Raw genomic sequence first — 22,997 nt, 5'->3', positions numbered from 1 at the left:
TCAGCATCCCCTCCTGCTATCATAGACACTAGATGGTATCATCACTCAGCATCCCCTCCCTGCTATCATAGACACTAGATGGTATCCTCACTCAGCATCCCCTCCCTGCTATCATAGACACTAGATGGTATCCTCACTCAGCGTCCCCTCCCTGCTATCATAGACACTAGATGGTATCCTCACTCAGCATCCCCTCCCTGCTATCATAGACACTAGATGGTATCCTCACTCAGCATCCCCTCCCTGCTATCATAGACACTAGATGGTATCATCACTCAGCATCCCCTCCCTGCTATCATAGACACTAGATGGTATCATCACTCAGCATCCCCTCCCTGCTATCATAGACACTAGATGGTATCATCACTCAGCATCCCCTCCCTGCTATCATAGACACTAGATGGTATCATCACTCAGCATCCCCTCCCTGCTATCATAGACACTAGATGGTATCACCACTCAGCATCCCCTCCCTGCTATCATAGACACTAGATGGTATCACCACTCAGCATCCCCTCCCTGCTATCATAGACACTAGATGGTATCATCACTCAGCATCCCCTCCCTGCTATCATAGACACTAGATGGTATCATCACTCAGCATCCCCTCCCTGCTATCATAGACACTAGATGGTATCACCACTCAGCATCCCCTCCCTGCTATCATAGACACTAGATGGTATCATCACTCAGCATCCCCTCCCTGCTATCATAGACACTAGATGGTATCATCACTCAGCATCCCCTCCCTGCTATCATAGACACTAGATGGTATCATCACTCAGCCCCCTCCCTGCTATCATAGACACTAGATGGTATCACCACTCAGCATCCCCTCCCTGCTATCATAGACACTAGATGGTATCATCACTCAGCATCCCCTCCCTGCTATCATAGACACTAGATGGTATCATCACTCAGCATCCCCTCCCTGCTATCATAGACACTAGATGGTATCACCACTCAGCGTCCCCTCCCTGCTATCATAGACACTAGATGGTATCACCACTCAGCGTCCCCTCCCTGCTATCATAGACACTAGATGGTATCATCACTCAGCATCCCCTCCCTGCTATCATAGACACTAGATGGTATCATCACTCAGCATCCCCTCCCTGCTATCATAGACACTAGATGGTATCATCACTCAGCATCCCCTCCCTGCTATCATAGACACTAGATGGTATCACCACTCAGCATCCTCCCTGCTATCATAGACACTAGATGGTATCATCACTCAGCATCCCCTCCCTGCTATCATAGATACTAGATGGTATCACCACTCAGCGTCCCCTCCCTGCTATCATAGACACTAGATGGTATCACCACTCATCGTCCCCTCCCTGCTATCATAGACACTAGATGGTATCAGCATCCCCTCCCTGCTATCATAGACACTAGATGGTATCATCGCTCAGCATCCCCTCCCTGCTATCATAGACACTAGATGGTATCATCACTCAGCATCCCCTCCCTGCTATCATAGACACTAGATGGTATCATCACTCAGCATCCCTCCCTGCTATCATAGACACTAGATGGTATCAGCATCCCCCCTCCCTGCTATCATAGACACTAGATGGTATCACCACTCAGCATCCCCTCCCTGCTATCATAGACACTAGATGGTATCAGCACTCAGCATCCCCTCCCTGCTATCATAGACACTAGATGGTATCATCACTCAGCATCCCCTCCCTGCTATCATAGACACTAGATGGTATCACCACTCAGCATCCCCTCCCTGCTATCATAGACACTAGATGGTATCATCACTCAGCATCCCCTCCCTGCTATCATAGACACTAGATGGTATCACCACTCAGCATCCCCTCCCTGCTATCATAGACACTAGATGGTATCATCACTCAGCATCCCCTCCCTGCTATCATAGACACTAGATGGTATCACCACTCAGCGTCCCCTCCCTGCTATCATAGACACTAGATGGTATCATCACTCAGCATCCCCTCCCTGCTATCATAGACACTAGATGGTATCACCACTCAGCGTCCCCTCCCTGCTATCATAGACACTAGATGGTATCACCACTCAGCATCCCCTCCCTGCTATCATAGACACTAGATGGTATCACCACTCAGCATCCCCTCCCTGCTATCATAGACACTAGATGGTATCATCACTCAGCATCCCCTCCCTGCTATCATAGACACTAGATGGTATCATCACTCAGCATCCCCTCCCTGCTATCATAGACACTAGATGGTATCATCACTCAGCATCCCCTCCCTGCTATCATAGACACTAGATGGTATCAGCATCCCCTCCCTGCTATCATAGACACTAGATGGTATCATCACTCAGCATCCCCTCCCTGCTATCATAGACACTAGATGGTATCACCACTCAGCGTCCCCTCCCTGCTATCATAGACACTAGATGGTATCACCACTCAGCATCCCCTCCCTGCTATCATAGACACTAGATGGTATCAGCATCCCCTCCCTGCTATCATAGACACTAGATGGTATCACCACTCAGCATCCCCTCCCTGCTATCATAGACACTAGATGGTATCATCACTCAGCATCCCCTCCCTGCTATCATAGACACTAGATGGTATCATCACTCAGCATCCCCTCCCTGCTATCATAGACACTAGATGGTATCATCACTCAGCATCCCCTCCCTGCTATCATAGACACTAGATGGTATCAGCTCAGCATCCCCTCCCTGCTATCATAGACACTAGATGGTATCACCACTCAGCATCCCCTCCCTGCTATCATAGACACTAGATGGTATCACCACTCAGCATCCCCTCCCTGCTATCATAGACACTAGATGGTATCACCACTCAGCATCCCCTCCCTGCTATCATAGACACTAGATGGTATCACCACTCAGCATCCCCTCCCTGCTATCATAGACACTAGATGGTATCACCACTCAGCATCCCCTCCCTGCTATCATAGACACTAGATGGTATCACCACTCAGCGTCCCCTCCCTGCTATCATAGACACTAGATGGTATCATCACTCAGCATCCCCTCCCTGCTATCATAGACACTAGATGGTATCACCACTCAGCATCCCCTCCCTGCTATCATAGACACTAGATGGTATATGGTATCATCACTCAGCATCCCCTCCCTGCTATCATAGACACTAGATGGTATCATCACTCAGCATCCCCTCCCTGCTATCATAGACACTAGATGGTATCACCACTCAGCGTCCCCTCCCTGCTATCATAGACACTAGATGGTATCATCACTCAGCATCCCTCCCTGCTATCATAGACACTAGATGGTATCACCACTCAGCGTCCCCTCCCTGCTATCATAGACACTAGATGGTATCATCACTCAGCATCCCCTCCCTGCTATCATAGACACTAGATGGTATCACCACTCAGCATCCCCTCCCTGCTATCATAGACACTAGATGGTATCATCACTCAGCATCCCCTCCCTGCTATCATAGACACTAGATGGTATCATCACTCAGCATCCCCTCCCTGCTATCATAGACACTAGATGGTATCATCACTCAGCATCCCCTCCCTGCTATCATAGACACTAGATGGTATCACCACTCAGCGTCCCCTCCCTGCTATCATAGACACTAGATGGTATATGGTATCACCACTCAGCGTCCCCTCCCTGCTATCATAGACACTAGATGGTATCACCACTCAGCGTCCCCTCCCTGCTATCATAGACACTAGATGGTATCATCACTCAGCATCCCCTCCCTGCTATCATAGACACTAGATGGTATCACCACTCAGCGTCCCCTCCCTGCTATCATAGACACTAGATGGTATCATCACTCAGCATCCCCTCCCTGCTATCATAGACACTAGATGGTATCATCACTCAGCATCCCCTCCCTGCTATCATAGACACTAGATGGTATCAGCACTCCCCTCCCTGCTATCATAGACACTAGATGGTATCACCACTCAGCATCCCCTCCCTGCTATCATAGACACTAGATGGTATCAGCATCCCCTCCCTGCTATCATAGACACTAGATGGTATCATCACTCAGCGTCCCCTCCCTGCTATCATAGACACTAGATGGTATCACCACTCAGCGTCCCCTCCCTGCTATCATAGACACTAGATGGTATCACCACTCAGCATCCCCTCCCTGCTATCATAGACACTAGATGGTATCATCACTCAGCATCCCCTCCCTGCTATCATAGACACTAGATGGTATCATCACTCAGCATCCCCTCCCTGCTATCATAGACACTAGATGGTATCATCACTCAGCATCCTCCCTGCTATCATAGACACTAGATGGTATCAGCATCCCCCCCTGCTATCATAGACACTAGATGGTATCACCACTCAGCATCCTCCCTGCTATCATAGACACTAGATGGTATCACCACTCAGCATCCCCTCCCTGCTATCATAGACACTAGATGGTATCACCACTCAGCATCCCTCCCTGCTATCATAGACACTAGATGGTATCAGCATCCCCTCCCTGCTATCATAGACACTAGATGGTATCATCACTCAGCATCCCCTCCCTGCTATCATAGACACTAGATGGTATATGGTATCATCACTCAGCATCCCCTCCCTGCTATCATAGACACTAGATGGTATATGGTATCACCACTCAGCGTCCCCTCCCTGCTATCATAGACACTAGATGGTATCACCACTCAGCATCCCCTCCCTGCTATCATAGACACTAGATGGTATCACCACTCAGCGTCCCCTCCCTGCTATCATAGACACTAGATGGTATCACCACTCAGCATCCCCTCCCTGCTATCATAGACACTAGATGGTATCACCACTCAGCATCCCCTCCCTGCTATCATAGACACTAGATGGTATCACCACTCAGCATCCCCTCCCTGCTATCATAGACACTAGATGGTATCACCACTCAGCATCCCCTCCCTGCTATCATAGACACTAGATGGTATCACCACTCAGCATCCCCTCCCTGCTATCATAGACACTAGATGGTATCACCACTCAGCATCCCCTCCCTGCTATCATAGACACTAGATGGTATATGGTATCATCACTCAGCATCCCCTCCCTGCTATCATAGACACTAGATGGTATCATCACTCAGCATCCCCTCCCTGCTATCATAGACACTAGATGGTATCATCACTCAGCATCCCCTCCCTGCTATCATAGACACTAGATGGTATCAGCATCCCCTCCCTGCTATCATAGACACTAGATGGTATCATCACTCAGCATCCCCTCCCTGCTATCATAGACACTAGATGGTATCATCACTCAGCATCCCCTCCCTGCTATCATAGACACTAGATGGTATCATCACTCAGCATCCCCTCCCTGCTATCATAGACACTAGATGGTATCATCACTCAGCGTCCCCTCCCTGCTATCATAGACACTAGATGGTATCACCACTCAGCATCCCCTCCCTGCTATCATAGACACTAGATGGTATCACCACTCAGCATCCCCTCCCTGCTATCATAGACACTAGATGGTATCACCACTCAGCATCCCTCCCTGCTATCATAGACACTAGATGGTATCACCACTCAGCATCCCCTCCCTGCTATCATAGACACTAGATGGTATCACCACTCAGCATCCCCTCCCTGCTATCATAGACACTAGATGGTATCACCACTCAGCGTCCCCTCCCTGCTATCATAGACACTAGATGGTATCACCACTCAGCGTCCCCTCCCTGCTATCATAGACACTAGATGGTATCAGCATCCCCTCCCTGCTATCATAGACACTAGATGGTATCACCACTCAGCATCCCCTCCCTGCTATCATAGACACTAGATGGTATCATCACTCAGCATCCCCTCCCTGCTATCATAGACACTAGATGGTATCATCACCACTCAGCATCCCCTCCCTGCTATCATAGACACTAGATGGTATCACCACTCAGCGTCCCCTCCCTGCTATCATAGACACTAGATGGTATCATCACTCAGCGTCCCCTCCCTGCTATCATAGACACTAGATGGTATCATCACTCAGCATCCCCTCCCTGCTATCATAGACACTAGATGGTATCATCACTCAGCATCCCTCCCTGCTATCATAGACACTAGATGGTATCACCACTCAGCATCCCCTCCCTGCTATCATAGACACTAGATGGTATCATCACTCAGCATCCCCTCCCTGCTATCATAGACACTAGATGGTATCATCACTCAGCATCCCCTCCCTGCTATCATAGACACTAGATGGTATCACCACTCAGCGTCCCCTCCCTGCTATCATAGACACTAGATGGTATATGGTATCACCACTCAGCATCCCCTCCCTGCTATCATAGACACTAGATGGTATCACCACTCAGCATCCCCTCCCTGCTATCATAGACACTAGATGGTATCATCACTCAGCATCCCCTCCCTGCTATCATAGACACTAGATGGTATCATCACTCAGCATCCCCTCCCTGCTATCATAGACACTAGATGGTATCATCACTCAGCATCCCCTCCCTGCTATCATAGACACTAGATGGTATCATCACTCAGCATCCCCTCCCTGCTATCATAGACACTAGATGGTATCACCACTCAGCATCCCCTCCCTGCTATCATAGACACTAGATGGTATCATCACTCAGCATCCCCTCCCTGCTATCATAGACACTAGATGGTATCACCACTCAGCATCCCCTCCCTGCTATCATAGACACTAGATGGTATCAGCATCCCCTCCCTGCTATCATAGACACTAGATGGTATCATCACTCAGCGTCCCCTCCCTGCTATCATAGACACTAGATGGTATATGGTATCACCACTCAGCGTCCCCTCCCTGCTATCATAGACACTAGATGGTATCACCACTCAGCATCCCCTCCCTGCTATCATAGACACTAGATGGTATCATCACTCAGCATCCCCTCCCTGCTATCATAGACACTAGATGGTATCATCACTCAGCATCCCCTCCCTGCTATCATAGACACTAGATGGTATCAGCATCCCCTCCCTGCTATCATAGACACTAGATGGTATCACCACTCAGCATCCCCTCCCTGCTATCATAGACACTAGATGGTATCACCACTCAGCGTCCCCTCCCTGCTATCATAGACACTAGATGGTATCACCACTCAGCATCCCCTCCCTGCTATCATAGACACTAGATGGTATCACCACTCAGCGTCCCCTCCCTGCTATCATAGACACTAGATGGTATCACCACTCAGCATCCCTCCCTGCTATCATAGACACTAGATGGTATCATCACTCAGCATCCCCTCCCTGCTATCATAGACACTAGATGGTATCATCACTCAGCATCCCCTCCCTGCTATCATAGACACTAGATGGTATCATCACTCAGCATCCCCTCCCTGCTATCATAGACACTAGATGGTATATGGTATCACCACTCAGCATCCCCTCCCTGCTATCATAGACACTAGATGGTATCACCACTCAGCATCCCCTCCCTGCTATCATAGACACTAGATGGTATCACCACTCAGCATCCCCTCCCTGCTATCATAGACACTAGATGGTATCACCACTCAGCATCCCCTCCCTGCTATCATAGACACTAGATGGTATCACCACTCAGCGTCCCCTCCCTGCTATCATAGACACTAGATGGTATCACCACTCAGCATCCCCTCCCTGCTATCATAGACACTAGATGGTATCACCACTCAGCATCCCCTCCCTGCTATCATAGACACTAGATGGTATCACCACTCAGCGTCCCCTCCCTGCTATCATAGACACTAGATGGTATCATCAGCACTCAGCATCCCCTCCCTGCTATCATAGACACTAGATGGTATCATCACTCAGCATCCCCTCCCTGCTATCATAGACACTAGATGGTATCACCACTCAGCATCCCCTCCCTGCTATCATAGACACTAGATGGTATCATCACTCAGCATCCCCTCCCTGCTATCATAGACACTAGATGGTATCATCACTCAGCATCCCTCCCTGCTATCATAGACACTAGATGGTATCACCACTCAGCATCCCCTCCCTGCTATCATAGACACTAGATGGTATCACCACTCAGCATCCCCTCCCTGCTATCATAGACACTAGATGTTATCATCACTCAGCATCCCCTCCCTGCTATCATAGACACTAGATGGTATCATCACTCAGCGTCCCCTCCCTGCTATCATAGACACTAGATGGTATCACCACTCAGCGTCCCCTCCCTGCTATCATAGACACTAGATGGTATCACCACTCAGCATCCCCTCCCTGCTATCATAGACACTAGATGGTATCATCACCACTCAGCGTCCCCTCCCTGCTATCATAGACACTAGATGGTATCATCACTCAGCGTCCCCTCCCTGCTATCATAGACACTAGATGGTATCACCACTCAGCATCCCCTCCCTGCTATCATAGACACTAGATGGTATATGGTATCACCACTCAGCGTCCCCTCCCTGCTATCATAGACACTAGATGGTATCACCACTCAGCATCCCCTCCCTGCTATCATAGACACTAGATGGTATCATCACCACTCAGCGTCCCCTCCCTGCTATCATAGACACTAGATGGTATATGGTATCAGCACTCAGCATCCCCTCCCTGCTATCATAGACACTAGATGGTATCATCACTCAGCATCCCCTCCCTGCTATCATAGACACTAGATGGTATCATCACTCAGCATCCCCTCCCTGCTATCATAGACACTAGATGGTATATGGTATCATCACTCAGCATCCCCTCCCTGCTATCATAGACACTAGATGGTATCATCACTCAGCGTCCCCTCCCTGCTATCATAGACACTAGATGGTATCATCACTCAGCATCCCCTCCCTGCTATCATAGACACTAGATGGTATCATCACTCAGCATCCCCTCCCTGCTATCATAGACACTAGATGGTATCATCACTCAGCATCCCCTCCCTGCTATCATAGACACTAGATGGTATCATCACTCAGCATCCCCTCCCTGCTATCATAGACACTAGATGGTATCAGCATCCCCTCCCTGCTATCATAGACACTAGATGGTATCAGCATCCCCTCCCTGCTATCATAGACACTAGATGGTATCACCACTCAGCATCCCCTCCCTGCTATCATAGACACTAGATGGTATCACCACTCAGCATCCCCTCCCTGCTATCATAGACACTAGATGGTATATGGTATCATCACTCAGCATCCCCTCCCTGCTATCATAGACACTAGATGGTTTCACCACTCAGCATCCCCTCCCTGCTATCATAGACACTAGATGGTATCAGCATCCCCTCCCTGCTATCATAGACACTAGATGGTATATGGTATCACCACTCAGCATCCCCTCCCTGCTATCATAGACACTAGATGGTATCATCACTCAGCATCCCCTCCCTGCTATCATAGACACTAGATGGTATCACCACTCAGCATCCCCTCCCTGCTATCATAGACACTAGATGGTATCATCACTCAGCATCCCCTCCCTGCTATCATAGACACTAGATGGTATCACCACTCAGCGTCCCCTCGCCGCCTTGATTTCTCACGTACTGTTCTCCTTCCCTCTCTCCCTCCTGCCTTCTATCTCCTTCCCTCTCTCCCTCCATCTCCTCCCCCCTTCCTCTCCTCTCCTCCCTGTAGAGCTGCCCAGTTCCTCAGGAAGATGTCAGAACCCTCGTCCATCCAGGAGTCTCAGAACCTCTCCATGTTTCTGGCCAACCACAACAAGATCACTCAGGTAACACACACACCTGGCCAACCACAACAAGATCACTCAGGTAACACACACACCTGGCCAACCACAACAAGATCACTCAGGTAACACACACACCTGGCCAACCACAACAAGATCACTCAGGTAACACACACCTGGCCAACCACAGCAAGATCACTCAGGTAACACACACACACCTGGCCAACCACAACAAGATCCCTCAGGTAACACACACACCTGGCCAACCACAACAAGATCCCTCAGGTAACACACACACCTGGCCAACCACAACAAGATCCCTCAGGTACCACACACACCTGGCCAACCACAACAAGATCACTCAGGTAACACACACACCTGGCCAACCACAGCAAGATCACTCAGGTAACACACACACCTGGCCAACCACAACAAGATCCCTCAGGTAACACACACACCTGGCCAACCACAACAAGATCACTCCGGTAACACACACACCTGGCCAACCACAACAAGATCCCTCAGGCAACACACACACCTGGCCAACCACAACAAGATCCCTCAGGCAACACACACACCTGGCCAACCACAACAAGATCCCTCAGGCAACACACACACCTGGCCAACCACAACAAGATCACTCAGGTAACACACACACCTGGCCAACCACAACAAGATCACTCAGGTAACACACACACCTGGCCAACCACAACAAGATCACTCAGGTAACACACACTCTCTCTGTCTCCAGTCTCTGCAGCAGCAGTTGGAGGTGATTAACGGCCACGATGAGCTGCTGGCTGACATAGTCAACCTGTGTGTTGATTACTATGAGAACAGGATGTACCTGACCCCCAACGAGAAACACATGCTGCTCAAGGTACGCTACCGTCTGGCTGGCAGGCTCCGAACATGGCCTCCTATTCCCTATATACTGTCTGGCTGGCAGGCTCCGAACATGGCCTCCTATTCCCTATATACTGTCTGGCTGGCAGGCCCCGAACATGGCCTCCTATTCCCTATATACTGTCTGGCTGGCAGGCTCCGAACATGGCCTCCTAGTCCCTATATACTGTCTGGCTGGCAGGCCCCGAACATGGCCTCCTAGTCCCTATATACTGTCTGGCTGGCAGGCCCCGAACATGGCCTCCTAGTCCCTATATACTGTCTGGCTGGCAGGCCCCGAACATGGCCTCCTAGTCCCTATATACTGTCTGGCTGGCAGGCTCCGAACATGGCCTCCTAGTCCCTATATACTGTCTGGCTGGCAGGCTCCGAACATGGCCTCCTATTCCCTATATACTGTCTGGCTGGCAGGCTCCGAACATGGCCTCCTAGTCCCTATATACTGTCTGGCTGGCAGGCTCCGAACATGGCCTCCTAGTCCCTATATACTGTCTGGCTGGCAGGCTCCGAACATGGCCTCCTAGTCCCTATATACTGTCTGGCTGGCAGGCTCCGAACATGGCCTCCTAGTCCCTATATACTGTCTGGCTGGCAGGCTGTACATGGCCTCCTGTTCCCTATATACTGTCTGGCTGGCAGGCTCCGGTCATGGCCTCTATTCCCTATATACTGTCTGGCTGGCAGGCTGTTACCTCTAGGTGATGGCCTCCTAGTCCCTATATACTGTCTGGCTGGCAGGCTCTGTACATGGCCTCCTAGTCCCTATATACTGTCTGGCTGGCAGGCTCCTGAACATGGCCTCCTAGTCCCTATATACTGTCTGGCTGGCTAGGCTCCGAACATGGCCTCTAGTCCCTATATACTGTCTGGCTGGCAGGCTCCGTACATGGCCTCCTAGTCCCTATATACTGTCTGGCTGGCAGGCTCCGAACATGGCCTCCTATTCCCTTCGACCATAGGGTTAGGTCTGTACCTGTCTGTTACCTCTAGGTGATGGGGTTTAGTCTGTACCTGTCTGTTATCTCTAGGTGATGGGGTTAGGTCTGTACCTGTCTGTTACCTCTAGGTGATGGGGTTTAGTCTGTACCTGTCTGTTACCTCTAGGTGATGGGGTTTAGTCTGTACCTGTCTGTTATCTCTAGGTGATGGGGTTAGGTCTGTACCTGTCTGTTACCTCTAGGTGATGGGGTTTGTCTGTACCTGTCTGTTACCTCTAGGTGATGGGGTTTAGTCTGTACCTGTCTGTTACCTCTAGGTGATGGGGTTAGGTCTGTACCTGTCTGTTACCTCTAGGTGATGGGGTTTGGTCTGTACCTGTCTGTTACCTCTAGGTGATGGGGTTTAGTCTGTACCTGTCTGTTACCTCTAGGTGATGGGGTTTAGTCTGTACCTGTCTGTTACCTCTAGGTGATGGGGTTTAGTCTGTACCTGTCTGTTATCTCTAGGTGATGGGGTTAGGTCTGTACCTGTCTGTTACCTCTAGGTGATGGGGTTTGGTCTGTACCTGTCTGTTACCTCTAGGTGATGGGGTTAGGTCTGTACCTGTCTGTTACCTCTAGGTGATGGGGTTTAGTCTGTACCTGTCTGTTACCTCTAGGTGATGGGGTTAGGTCTGTACCTGTCTGTTACATCTAGGTGATGGGGTTTGGTCTGTACCTGTCTGTTACCTCTAGGTGATGGGGTTTAGTCTGTACCTGTCTGTTACCTCTAGGTGATGGGGTTTAGTCTGTACCTGTCTGTTACCTCTAGGTGATGGGGTTTAGTCTGTACCTGTCTGTTACCTCTAGGTGATGGGGTTTAGTCTGTACCTGTCTGTTACCTCTAGGTGATGGGGTTTGGTCTGTACCTGTCTGTTACCTCTAGGTGATGGGGTTTAGTCTGTACCTGTCTGTTACCTCTAGGTGATGGGGTTTAGTCTGTACCTGTCTGTTACCTCTAGGTGATGGGGTTTAGTCTGTACCTGTCTGTTACCTCTAGGTGATGGGGTTTAGTCTGTACCTGTCTGTTACCTCTAGGTGATGGGGTTTAGTCTGTACCTGTCTGTTACCTCTAGGTGATGGGGTTTGGTCTGTACCTGTAGTCTGTACCTGTCTGTTACCTCTAGGTGATGGGGTTTGGTCTGTACCTGTCTGTTACCTCTAGGTGATGGGGTTTAGGTCTGTACCTGTCTGTTACCTCTAGGTGATGGGGTTTAGTCTGTACCTGTCTGTTACCTCTAGGTGATGGGGTTTAGGTCTGTACCTGTCTGTTACCTCTAGGTGATGGGGTTTAGTCTGTACCTGTCTGTTACCTCTAGGTGATGGGGTTTAGTCTGTACCTGTCTGTTACCTCTAGGTGATGGGGTTTAGTCTGTACCTGTCTGTTACCTCTAGGTGATGGGGTTTGGTCTGTACCTGTCTGTTACCTCTAGGTGATGGGGTTTGGTCTGTACCTGTCTGTTACCTCTAGGTGATGGGGTTAGGTCTGTACCTGTCTGTTACCTCTAGGTGATGGGGTTTGGTCTGTACCTGTCTGTTACCTCTAGGTGATGGGGTTTAGTCTGTACCTGTCTGTTACCTCTAGGTGATGGGGTTTAGTCTGTACCTGTCTGTTACCTCTAGGTGATGGGGTTTAGTCTGTACCTGTCTGTTACCTCTAGGTGATGGGGTTTCTGTACCTGTCTGTTACCTCTAGGTGATGGGGTTTAGTCTGTACCTGTCTGTTACCTCTAGGTGATGGGGTTTGGTCTGTATCTGTCTGTTACCTCTAGGTGATGGGGTTTAGTCTGTACCTGTCTGTTACCTCTAGGTGATGGGGTTTGGTCTGTACCTGTCTGTTACCTCTAGGTGATGGGGTTTGAAGTCTGTACCTGTCTGTTACAAAGGTGATGGGGTTTAGTCTGTGAGCCTGTCTGTTACCTCTAGGTGATGGGGTTTGTCTTACCTGGTCTGTTACCTCTAGGTGATGGGGTTTAGTCTGTACCTGTCTGTTCCTCTAGGTGATGGGGTTTAGTCTGTACCTGTCTGTTACCTCTAGGTGATGGGGTTTTAGTCTGTACCTGTCTGTTACCTCTAGGTGATGGGGTTTAGGAGAGACCTGTCTGTTACCTCTAGGTGATGGGGTTTAGTCTGTACCTGTCTGTTACCTCTAGGTGATGGGGTTCTGTACCTGTCTGTTACCTCTCTGGTGATGGGGTTTAGTCTGTACCTGTCTGTTACCTCTAGGTGATGGGGTTTAGGGCCTTATTGTCTGTACCTGTCTGTTACCTCTAGGTGATGGGGTTTGGGTCTGTACCTGTCTGTTACCTCTAGGTGATGGGGTTTAGTCTGTACCTGTCTGTTACCTCTAGGTGATGGGGTTTAGTCTGTACCTGTCTGTTACCTCTAGGTGATGGGGTTTAGTCTGTACCTGTCTGTTACCTCTAGGTGATGGGGTTTAGTCTGTACCTGTCTGTTACCTCTAGGTGATGGGGTTTAGGTCTGTACCTTAGTCTTATTGTTACCTCTGGGCCTTAGGTGATGGGGTTTAGTCTGTACCTGTCTGTTACCTCTAGGTGATGGGGTTTGGTCTGTACCTGTCTGTTACCTAGGTGATGGGGTTTGTGTCTGTTGTCTGTTACCTCTAGGTGATGGGGTTTGGTCTGTACCTGTCTGTTATCTCTAGGTGATGGGGTTTAGTCTGTACCTGTCTGTTACCTCTAGGTGATGGGGTTAGGTCTGTACCTGTCTGTTACCTCTAGGTGATGGGGTTTAGTCTGTACCTGTCTGTTACCTCTAGGTGATGGGGTTTAGTCTGTACCTGTCTGTTACCTCTAGGTGATGGGGTTTGGTCTGTACCTGTCTGTTATCTCTAGGTGATGGGGTTTAGTCTGTACCTGTCTGTTACCTCTAGGTGATGGGGTTAGGTCTGTACCTGTCTGTTACCTCTAGGTGATGGGGTTTGGTCTGTATCTGTCTGTTACCTCTAGGTGATGGGGTTTGGTCTGTACCTGATGGATGGCAGTAACAGCAACATCTACAAAATGGACGCCAAGAAGAGGATCAACCTGACAAAGATTGACAAGTTCTTCAAGGTGAGCAGAACTCAGGAGAGACATGTTCTTCAAGGTGAGCAGAACTCACCTTGGTAGGAGAGACATGTTCTTCAAGGTGAGCAGAACTCACCTTGGTAGGAGAGACATGTTCTTCAAGGTGAGCAGAACTCACCTTGGTAGGAGAGACATGTTCTTCAAGGTGAGCAGAACTCACCTTGGTAGGAGAGACATGTTCTTCAAGGTGAGCAGAACTCACCTTGGTAGGAGAGAGGAGAGACAAGTTCTTCAAGGTGAGCAGAACTCACCTTGGTAGGAGAGAGGAGAGACAAGTTCTTCAAGGTGAGCAGAACTCAGGAGAGACATGTTGCTGTCAGTCTAAACCAAGGCTGACCTTTCACCCTCAATCAACATTGAAAATCTCATCGTTTTTATGTCTGTGTGTGTTCATAAACTGTCTGTGAATTAGGGGTACATGGGCCTTACTGTCTGTGTAGTGAATTAGGGGTACATGGGCCTTACTGTCTGTGTAGTGAATTAGGGGTACATGGGCCTTACTGTCTGTGTAGTGAATTAGGGGTACATGGGCCTTACTGTCTGTGTAGTGAATTAGGGGTACATGGGCCTTACTGTCTGTGTAGTGAATTAGGGGTACATGGGCCTTACTGTCTGTGTAGTGAATTAGGGGTACATGGGCCTTACTGTCTGTGTAGTGAATTAGGGGTACATGGGCCTTACTGTCTGTGTAGTGAATTAGGGGTACATGGGCCTTACTGTCTGTGTAGTGAATTAGGGGTACATGGGCCTTAGTGAATTAGGGTGCTGTCTGTGTAGTGAATTAGGGTACATGGGCCTTACTGTCTGTGTAGTGAATTAGGGGTACATGGGCCTTACTGTCTGTGTAGTGAATTAGGGGTACATGGGCCTTACTGTCTGTGTAGTGAATTAGGGGTACATGGGCCTTACTGTCTGTGTAGTGAATTAGGGGTACATGGGCCTTACTGTCTGTGTAGTGAATTAGGGGTACATGGGCCTTATTGTCTGTGTAGTGAATTAGGGGTACATGGGCCTTATTGTCTGTGTAGTGAATTAGTGAATTAGTCTGGGTTACATGGGCCTTATTGTCTGTGTAGTGAATTAGGGGTGCATGGGCCTTATTGTCTGTGTAGTGAATTAGGGGTGCATGGGCCTTATTGTCTGTGTAGTGAATTAGGGGTACATGGGCCTTCTGTCTGTTAGTAGTGAATTAGGGGTACATGGGCCTTACTGTCTGTGTAGTGAATTAGGGTACATGGGCCTTACTGTCTGTGTAGTGAATTAGGGGTACATGGGCCTTACTGTCTGTGTAGTGAATTAGGGGTACATGGGCCTTACTGTCTGTGTAGTGAATTAGGGTACATGGGCCTTACTGTCTGTGTAGTGAATTAGGGGTACATGGGCCTTACTGTCTGTGTAGTGAATTAGGGGTACATGGGCCTTACTGTCTGTGTAGTGAATTAGGGGTACATGGGCCTTACTGTCTGTGTAGTGAATTAGGGGTACATGGGCCTTACTGTCTGTGTAGTGAATTAGGGGTACATGGGCCTTACTGTCTGTGTAGTGAATTAGGGGTATGGGCCTTATTGTCTGTGTAGTGAATTAGGGGTACATGGGCCTTACTGTCTGTGTAGTGAATTAGGGGTACATGGGCCTTACTGTCTGTGTAGTGAATTAGGGGTACATGGGCCTTACTGTCTGTGTAGTGAATTAGGGGTACATGGGCCTTACTGTCTGTGTAGTGAATTAGGGGTACATGGGCCTTACTGTCTGTGTAGTGAATTAGGGGTACATGGGCCTTACTGTCTGTGTAGTGAATTAGGGTACATGGGCCTTACTGTCTGTGTAGTGAATTAGGGGTACATGGGCCTTACTGTCTGTGTAGTGAATTAGGGGTACATGGGCCTTATTGTCTGTGTAGTGAATTAGGGGTACATGGGCCTTACTGTCTGTGTAGTGAATTAGGGTACATGGGCCTTACTGTCTGTGTAGTGAATTAGGGGTGCATGGGCCTTACTGTCTGTGTAGTGAATTAGGGGTACATGGGCCTTACTGTCTGTGTAGTGAATTAGGGGTGAATGGGCCTTACTGTCTGTGTAGTGAATTAGGGGTACATGGGCCTTACTGTCTGTGTAGTGAATTAGGGGTACATGGGCCTTATTGTCTGTGTAGTGAATTAGGGGTACATGGGCCTTATTGTCTGTGTAGTGAATTAGGGGTACATGGGCCTTACTGTCTGTGTAGTGAATTAGTGTAGTGAATTAGGGGTACATGGGCCTTACTGTCTGTGTAGTGAATTAGGGGTACATGGGCCTTACTGTCTGTGTAGTGAATTAGGGGTACATGGGCCTTACTGTCTGTGTAGTGAATTAGGGGTGCATGGGCCTTATTGTCTGTGTAGTGAATTAGGGGTGCATGGGCCTTACTGTCTGTGTAGTGAATATGGGGTACATGGGCCTTACTGTCTGTGTAGTGAATTAGGGGTACATGGGCCTTACTGTCTGTGTAGTGAATTAGGGGTACATGGGCCTTACTGTCTGTGTAGTGAATTAGGGGTACATGGGCCTTACTGTCTGTGTAGTGAATTAGGGGTACATGGGCCTTACTGTCTGTGTAGTGAATTAGGGGTACATGGGCCTTACTGTCTGTGTAGTGAATTAGGGGTACATGGGCCTTACTGTCTGTGTAGTGAATTAGGGGTACATGGGCCTTATTGTCTGTGTAGTGAATTAGGGGTACATGGGCCTTACTGTCTGTGTAGTGAATTAGGGGTACATGGGCCTTACTGTCTGTGTAGTGAATTAGGGGTACATGGGCCTTACTGTCTGTGTAGTGAATTAGGGGTACATGGGCCTTACTGTCTGTCTGTAGTGAATTAGGGGTACATGGGCCTTACTGTCTGTGTAGTGAATTAGGGGTACATGGGCCTTACTGTCTGTGTAGTGAATTAGGGGTACATGGGCCTTACTGTCTGTGTAGTGAATTAGGGTACATGGGCCTTACTGTCTGTGTAGTGAATTAGGGGTACATGGGCCTTACTGTCTGTGTAGTGAATTAGGGTACATGGGCCTTACTGTCTGTGTAGTGAATTAGGGGTACATGGGCCTTACTGTCTGTGTAGTGAATTAGGGGTACATGGGCCTTATTGTCTGTGTAGTGAATTAGGGGTACATGGGCCTTACTGTCTGTGTAGTGAATTAGGGGTACATGGGCCTTATTGTCTGTGTAGTGAATTAGGGGTACATGGGCCTTACTGTCTGTGTAGTGAATTAGGGGTACATGGGCCTTACTGTCTGTGTAGTGAATTAGGGGTACATGGGCCTTACTGTCTGTGTAGTGAATTAGGGGTACATGGGCCTTATACTCTGTGTAGTGAATTAGGGGTACATGGGCCTTACTGTCTGTGTAGTGAATTAGGGGTACATGGGCCTTACTGTCTGTGTAGTGAATTAGGGGTACATGGGCCTTACTGTCTGTGTAGTGAATTAGGGGTACATGGGCCTTACTGTCTGTGTAGTGAATTAGGGGTACATGGGCCTTACTGTCTGTGTAGTGAATTAGGGGTACATGGGCCTTACTGTCTGTGTAGTGAATTAGGGGTACATGGGCCTTACTGTCTGTGTAGTGAATTAGGGGACATGGGCCTTACTGTCTGTGTAGTGAATTAGGGGTACATGGGCCTTACTGTCTGTGTAGTGAATTAGGGGTACATGGGCCTTACTGTCTGTGTAGTGAATTAGGGAATTAGGGGTACATGGGCCTTACTGTCTGTGTAGTGAATTAGGGGTACATGGGCCTTACTGTCTGTGTAGTGAATTAGGGGTACATGGGCCTTATTGTCTGTGTAGTGAATTAGGGGTACATGGGCCTTATACTCTGTGTAGTGAATTAGGGGTACATGGGCCTTACTGTCTGTGTAGTGAATTAGGGGTACATGGGCCTTATACTCTGTGTAGTGAATTAGGGGTACATGGGCCTTACTGTCTGTGTAGTGAATTAGGGGTACATGGGCCTTATACTCTGTGTAGTGAATTAGGGGTACATGGGCCTTACTGTCTGTGTAGTGAATTAGGGGTACATGGGCCTTATTGTCTGTGTAGTGAATTAGGGGTACATGGGCCTTATTGTCTGTGTAGTGAATTAGGGGTACATGGGCCTTACTGTCTGTGTAGTGAATTAGGGGTACATGGGCCTTACTGTCTGTGTAGTGAATTAGGGGTACATGGGCCTTACTGTCTGTGTAGTGAATTAGGGGTACATGGGCCTTACTGTCAGTGTAGTGAATTAGGGGTACATGGGCCTTATACCTGTGTAGTGAATGGGGTCTGTGTAGTGAATTAGGGTACATGGGCTCTGACTAATGTCTGGTCTGAATTAGGGAACATGGGCCTGACTGGCTCTGACTAACTGACTGGTCTTCATGGCTCTGACTAACTGACTGGTCTTCGTGGCTCTGACTAACTGACTGGTCTTCGTGGCTCTGACTAACTGACTGGTCTTCGCGGCTCTGACTAACTGACTGGTCTTCATGGCTCTGACTAACTGACTGGTCTTCGGCTCTGACTAACTGACTGGTCTTCGCGGCTCTGACTAACTGACTGGTCTTCGCGGCTCTGACTAACTGACTGGTCTTCGCGGCTCTGACTAACTGACTGGTCTTCGCGGCTCTGACTAACTGACTGGTCTTCGCGGCTCTGACTAACTGACTGGTCTTCGCGGCTCTGACTAACTGACTGGTCTTCGCGGCTCTGACTAACTGACTGGTCTTCGCGGCTCTGACTAACTGACTGGTCTTCGCGGCTCTGACTAACTGACTGGTCTTCGCGGCTCTGACTAACTGACTGGTCTTCGCGGCTCTGACTAACTGACTGGTCTTCGCGGCTCTGACTAACTGACTGGTCTTCGCGGCTCTGACTAACTGACTGGTCTTCGCGGCTCTGACTAACTGACTGGTCTTCGCGGCTCTGACTAACTGACTGGTCTTCGCGGCTCTGACTAACTGACTGGTCTTCTAACTGACTGGTCGGCTCTGACTAACTGACTGGTCTTCGCGGCTCTGACTAACTGACTGGTCTTCTGACTAACTGACTGGTCTGACGGCTCTGACTAACTGACTGGTCTTCGCGGCTCTGACTAACTGACTGGTCTTCGCGGCTCTGACTAACTGACTGGTCTTCGCGGCTCTGACTAACTGACTGGTCTTCGCGGCTCTGACTAACTGACTGGTCTTCGCGGCTCTGACTAACTGACTGGTCTTCGCGGCTCTGACTAACTGACTGGTCTTCGCGGCTCTGACTAACTGACTGGTCTTCGGCTCTGACTAACTGACTGGTCTTCGCGGCTCTGACTAACTGACTGGTCTTCGCGGCTCTGACTAACTGACTGGTCTTCGCGGCTCTGACTAACTGACTGGTCTTCACGGCTCTGACTAACTGACTGGTCTTCACGGCTCTGACTAACTGACTGGTCTTCATGGCTCTGACTGGTCTTCATTGCTCTGACTAACTGACTGGTCTTCATGGCTCTGACTAACTGACTGGTCTTCATGGCTCTGTCCCCAACAGCAACTGCAAGTGGTGCCTCTGTTTGGTGACATGCAGATTGAGCTGTCCAGGTACATCAAGACCAGCGCACACTTTGAAGAGAACAAGAACAGGTGAGGCCTTTTCTCTACTCTCTCTTTCTCTCTCCTCTCTCCTCCATCCACCTCTTCTCACCTCTCTCTCCTCCCCGTTCCCAGGTGGTCATGTACCTCAACAGGCAGCAGTCCTCAGTATAATATCTGTGAGCAGATGGTTCAGATCAGGGAAGACCACATGAGGTTCATCTCTGAGCTGGCTCGCTACAGCAACAGTGAGGTGAGCACCTAGCAACACACCTTGTCCTGTCTGGGTCTGTTTACCTGTTCTGTCCTAATAAAGATGTCTCTCTCTAGGTGGAGACCAGGGTCTGTTATGTCCTAATAAAGATGTCTCTCTCTAGGTGGAGACCAGGGTCTGTTCTGTCCTAATAAAGATGTCTCTCTCTAGGTGGAGACCAGGGTCTGTTATGTCCTAATAAAGATGTCTCTCTAGGTGGAGACCAGGGTCTGTTATGTCTCTCTCTAGGTGGAGACCAGGGTCTGTTATGTCTCTCTCTAGGTGGAGACCAGGGTCTGTTATGTCTCTCTCTAGGTGGAGACCAGGGTCTGTTATGTCCTAATAAAGATGTCTCTCTAGGTGGAGACCAGGGTCTGTTATGTCTCTCTCTAGGTGGAGACCAGGGTCTGTTATGTCTCTCTCTAGGTGGAGACCAGGGTCTGTTATGTCTCTCTCTAGGTGGAGACCAGGGTCTGTTATGTCTCTCTCTAGGTGGAGACCAGGGTCTGTTATGTCTCTCTCTAGGTGGAGACCAGGGTCTGTTATGTCTCTCTCTAGGTGGAGACCATGGTCTGTTATGTCTCTCTCTAGGTGGAGACCAGGGTCTGTTATGTCCTAATAAAGATGTCTCTCTAGGTGGAGACCAGGGTCTGTTATGTCTCTCTAGGTGGAGACCAGGGTCTGTTATGTCTCTCTCTAGGTGGAGACCAGGGTCTGTTATGTCTCTCTCTAGGTGGAGACCAGGGTCTGTTATGTCTCTCTCTAGGTGGAGACCAGGGTCTGTTATGTCTGTTATGTCTCTCTAGGTGGAGACCAGGGTCTGTTATGTCTCTGTAGGTGGAGACCAGGGTCTGTTATGTCTCTCTAGGTGGAGACCAGGGTCTGTTATGTCTCTCTCTAGGTGGAGACCAGGGTCTGTTATGTCTCTCTCTAGGTGGAGACCAGGGTCTGTTATGTCTCTCTCTAGGTGGAGACCAGGGTCTGTTATGTCTCTCTCTAGGTGGAGACCAGGGTCTGTTATGTCTCTCTCTAGGTGGAGACCAGGGTCTGTTATGTCTCTCTCTAGGTGGAGACCAGGGTCTGTTAACCTGTTATGTCCTAATAAAGATGTCTCTCTGTAGGTGGTGACGGGGTCCGGTCGACAGGAGGCCCACAAGACAGACCATGAGTACAGGAAGCTATTTGACCTGTCTCTGCAGGGGATGCAGCTACTGTCCCAGTGGAGCGCACACGTCATGGAAGTGGTGAGTGACCCCTGACCTCGGACCCATCCAGGGTTAAGGTTGGCACTAAAACAACACGACAGGACAGAATAAATGAACTGGGTTCATGCAGATTGATCTCACTAAAGCTATAATATAGAGCAGTGTCCTTGTAGTAAGCTGAAGATGTTTAAATACTTGATGTTATAAAAGCAGGTTTTCTAACACGGTGAGGATGATGATGATGATGAGGATGACTCTTCTTCCTGCAGTACTCGTGGAAGCTGGTTCATCCAACAGATAAGTACTCGAACAAGGAGTGTCCTGACAACGCGGAGGAGTATGAACGAGCTACACGATACAACTACACCAGCGAGGAGAAGTTCTCCCTGGTAGAGGTCAGTCAGCCTAACTCCTCTTTAGTGAGGAGACGTTCTCCCTGGTAGAGGTCAGTCAGCCTAACTCCTCTTTAGTGTCTCTGACTAACCTGTCTCTAATTAACCTGTGTGAGGTGTCTCTAACTTACCTGTCTCAAATGAACCTGTCTCTAATTTACCTTTGTGAGGTGTCTCTAATTTACCTTTGTGAGGTGTCTCTAACTTACCTGTCTCTAATTAACCTGTCTCTAGGTGTGTCTAATGAACCTGTCTCTAATTAACCTGTCTCTAGGTGTGTCTAATTAACCTGTCTCTAATTAACCTGTCTCTAGGTGGGTCTAATTAACCTGTCTCTAGGTGTGTCTCTAATTAACCTGTCTCTAATTAACCTGTCTCTAATTAACCTGTCTCTAGGTGTGTCTCTAATTAACCTGTCTCTAATTAACCTGTCTCTAGGTGTCTCTAATTAACCTGTCTCTAATTAACCTGTCTCTAGGTGTCTCTAATTAACCTGTCTCTAGGTGTCTCTAATTAACCTGTCTCTAGGTGTGTCTCTAATTAACCTGTCTCTAGGTGTGTCTAATTAACCTGTCTCTAATTAACCTGTCTCTAGGTGTGTCTAATTAACCTGTCTCTAATTAACCTGTCTCTAGGTGTGTCTAATTAACCTGTCTCTAATTAACCTGTCTCTAATTAACCTGTCTCTAGGTGTGTCTAATTAACCTGTCTCTAATTAACCTGTCTCTAATTAACCTGTCTCTAATTAACCTGTCTCTAGGTGTGTCTCTAAGTGTGTCTCTAATTAACCTGTCTCTAGGTGTGTCTAATTAACCTGTCTCTAATTAACCTGTCTCTAATTAACCTGTCTCTAGGTGTGTCTAATGAACCTGTCTCTAATTAACCTGTCTCTAATTAACCTGTCTCTAGGTGTGTCTCTAATTAACCTGTCTCTAGGTATGTCTCTAATTAACCTG

General features: G+C 48.8%; 1 protein-coding gene across 5 annotated transcripts in view; it reads left to right on the top strand.

Annotated features, from left to right (window-relative positions):
* The window catches only part of LOC115121238 (cytoplasmic FMR1-interacting protein 1 homolog), a 123,010-nt gene that overhangs the window by 46,143 nt on the left and 53,870 nt on the right, over positions 1–22,997 (top strand). For all 5 annotated transcript variants that reach the window (XM_065009396.1, XM_065009398.1, XM_065009397.1 and 2 more), the window contains 7 exons: positions 9,584–9,680; positions 10,387–10,515; positions 14,488–14,592; positions 20,151–20,242; positions 20,327–20,444; positions 21,566–21,688; positions 21,919–22,044. In XM_065009396.1, the coding sequence (XP_064865468.1) occupies positions 9,584–9,680; positions 10,387–10,515; positions 14,488–14,592; positions 20,151–20,242; positions 20,327–20,444; positions 21,566–21,688; positions 21,919–22,044 (790 nt within the window). The remainder of the gene's footprint in view (positions 1–9,583; positions 9,681–10,386; positions 10,516–14,487; positions 14,593–20,150; positions 20,243–20,326; positions 20,445–21,565; positions 21,689–21,918; positions 22,045–22,997) is intronic.

This window comes from Oncorhynchus nerka, linkage group LG24, assembly GCF_034236695.1.
Source record: "Oncorhynchus nerka isolate Pitt River linkage group LG24, Oner_Uvic_2.0, whole genome shotgun sequence".
NCBI lineage: Eukaryota > Metazoa > Chordata > Actinopteri > Salmoniformes > Salmonidae > Oncorhynchus > Oncorhynchus nerka.
This window is presented reverse-complemented; position numbering and strand designations above follow the sequence as displayed.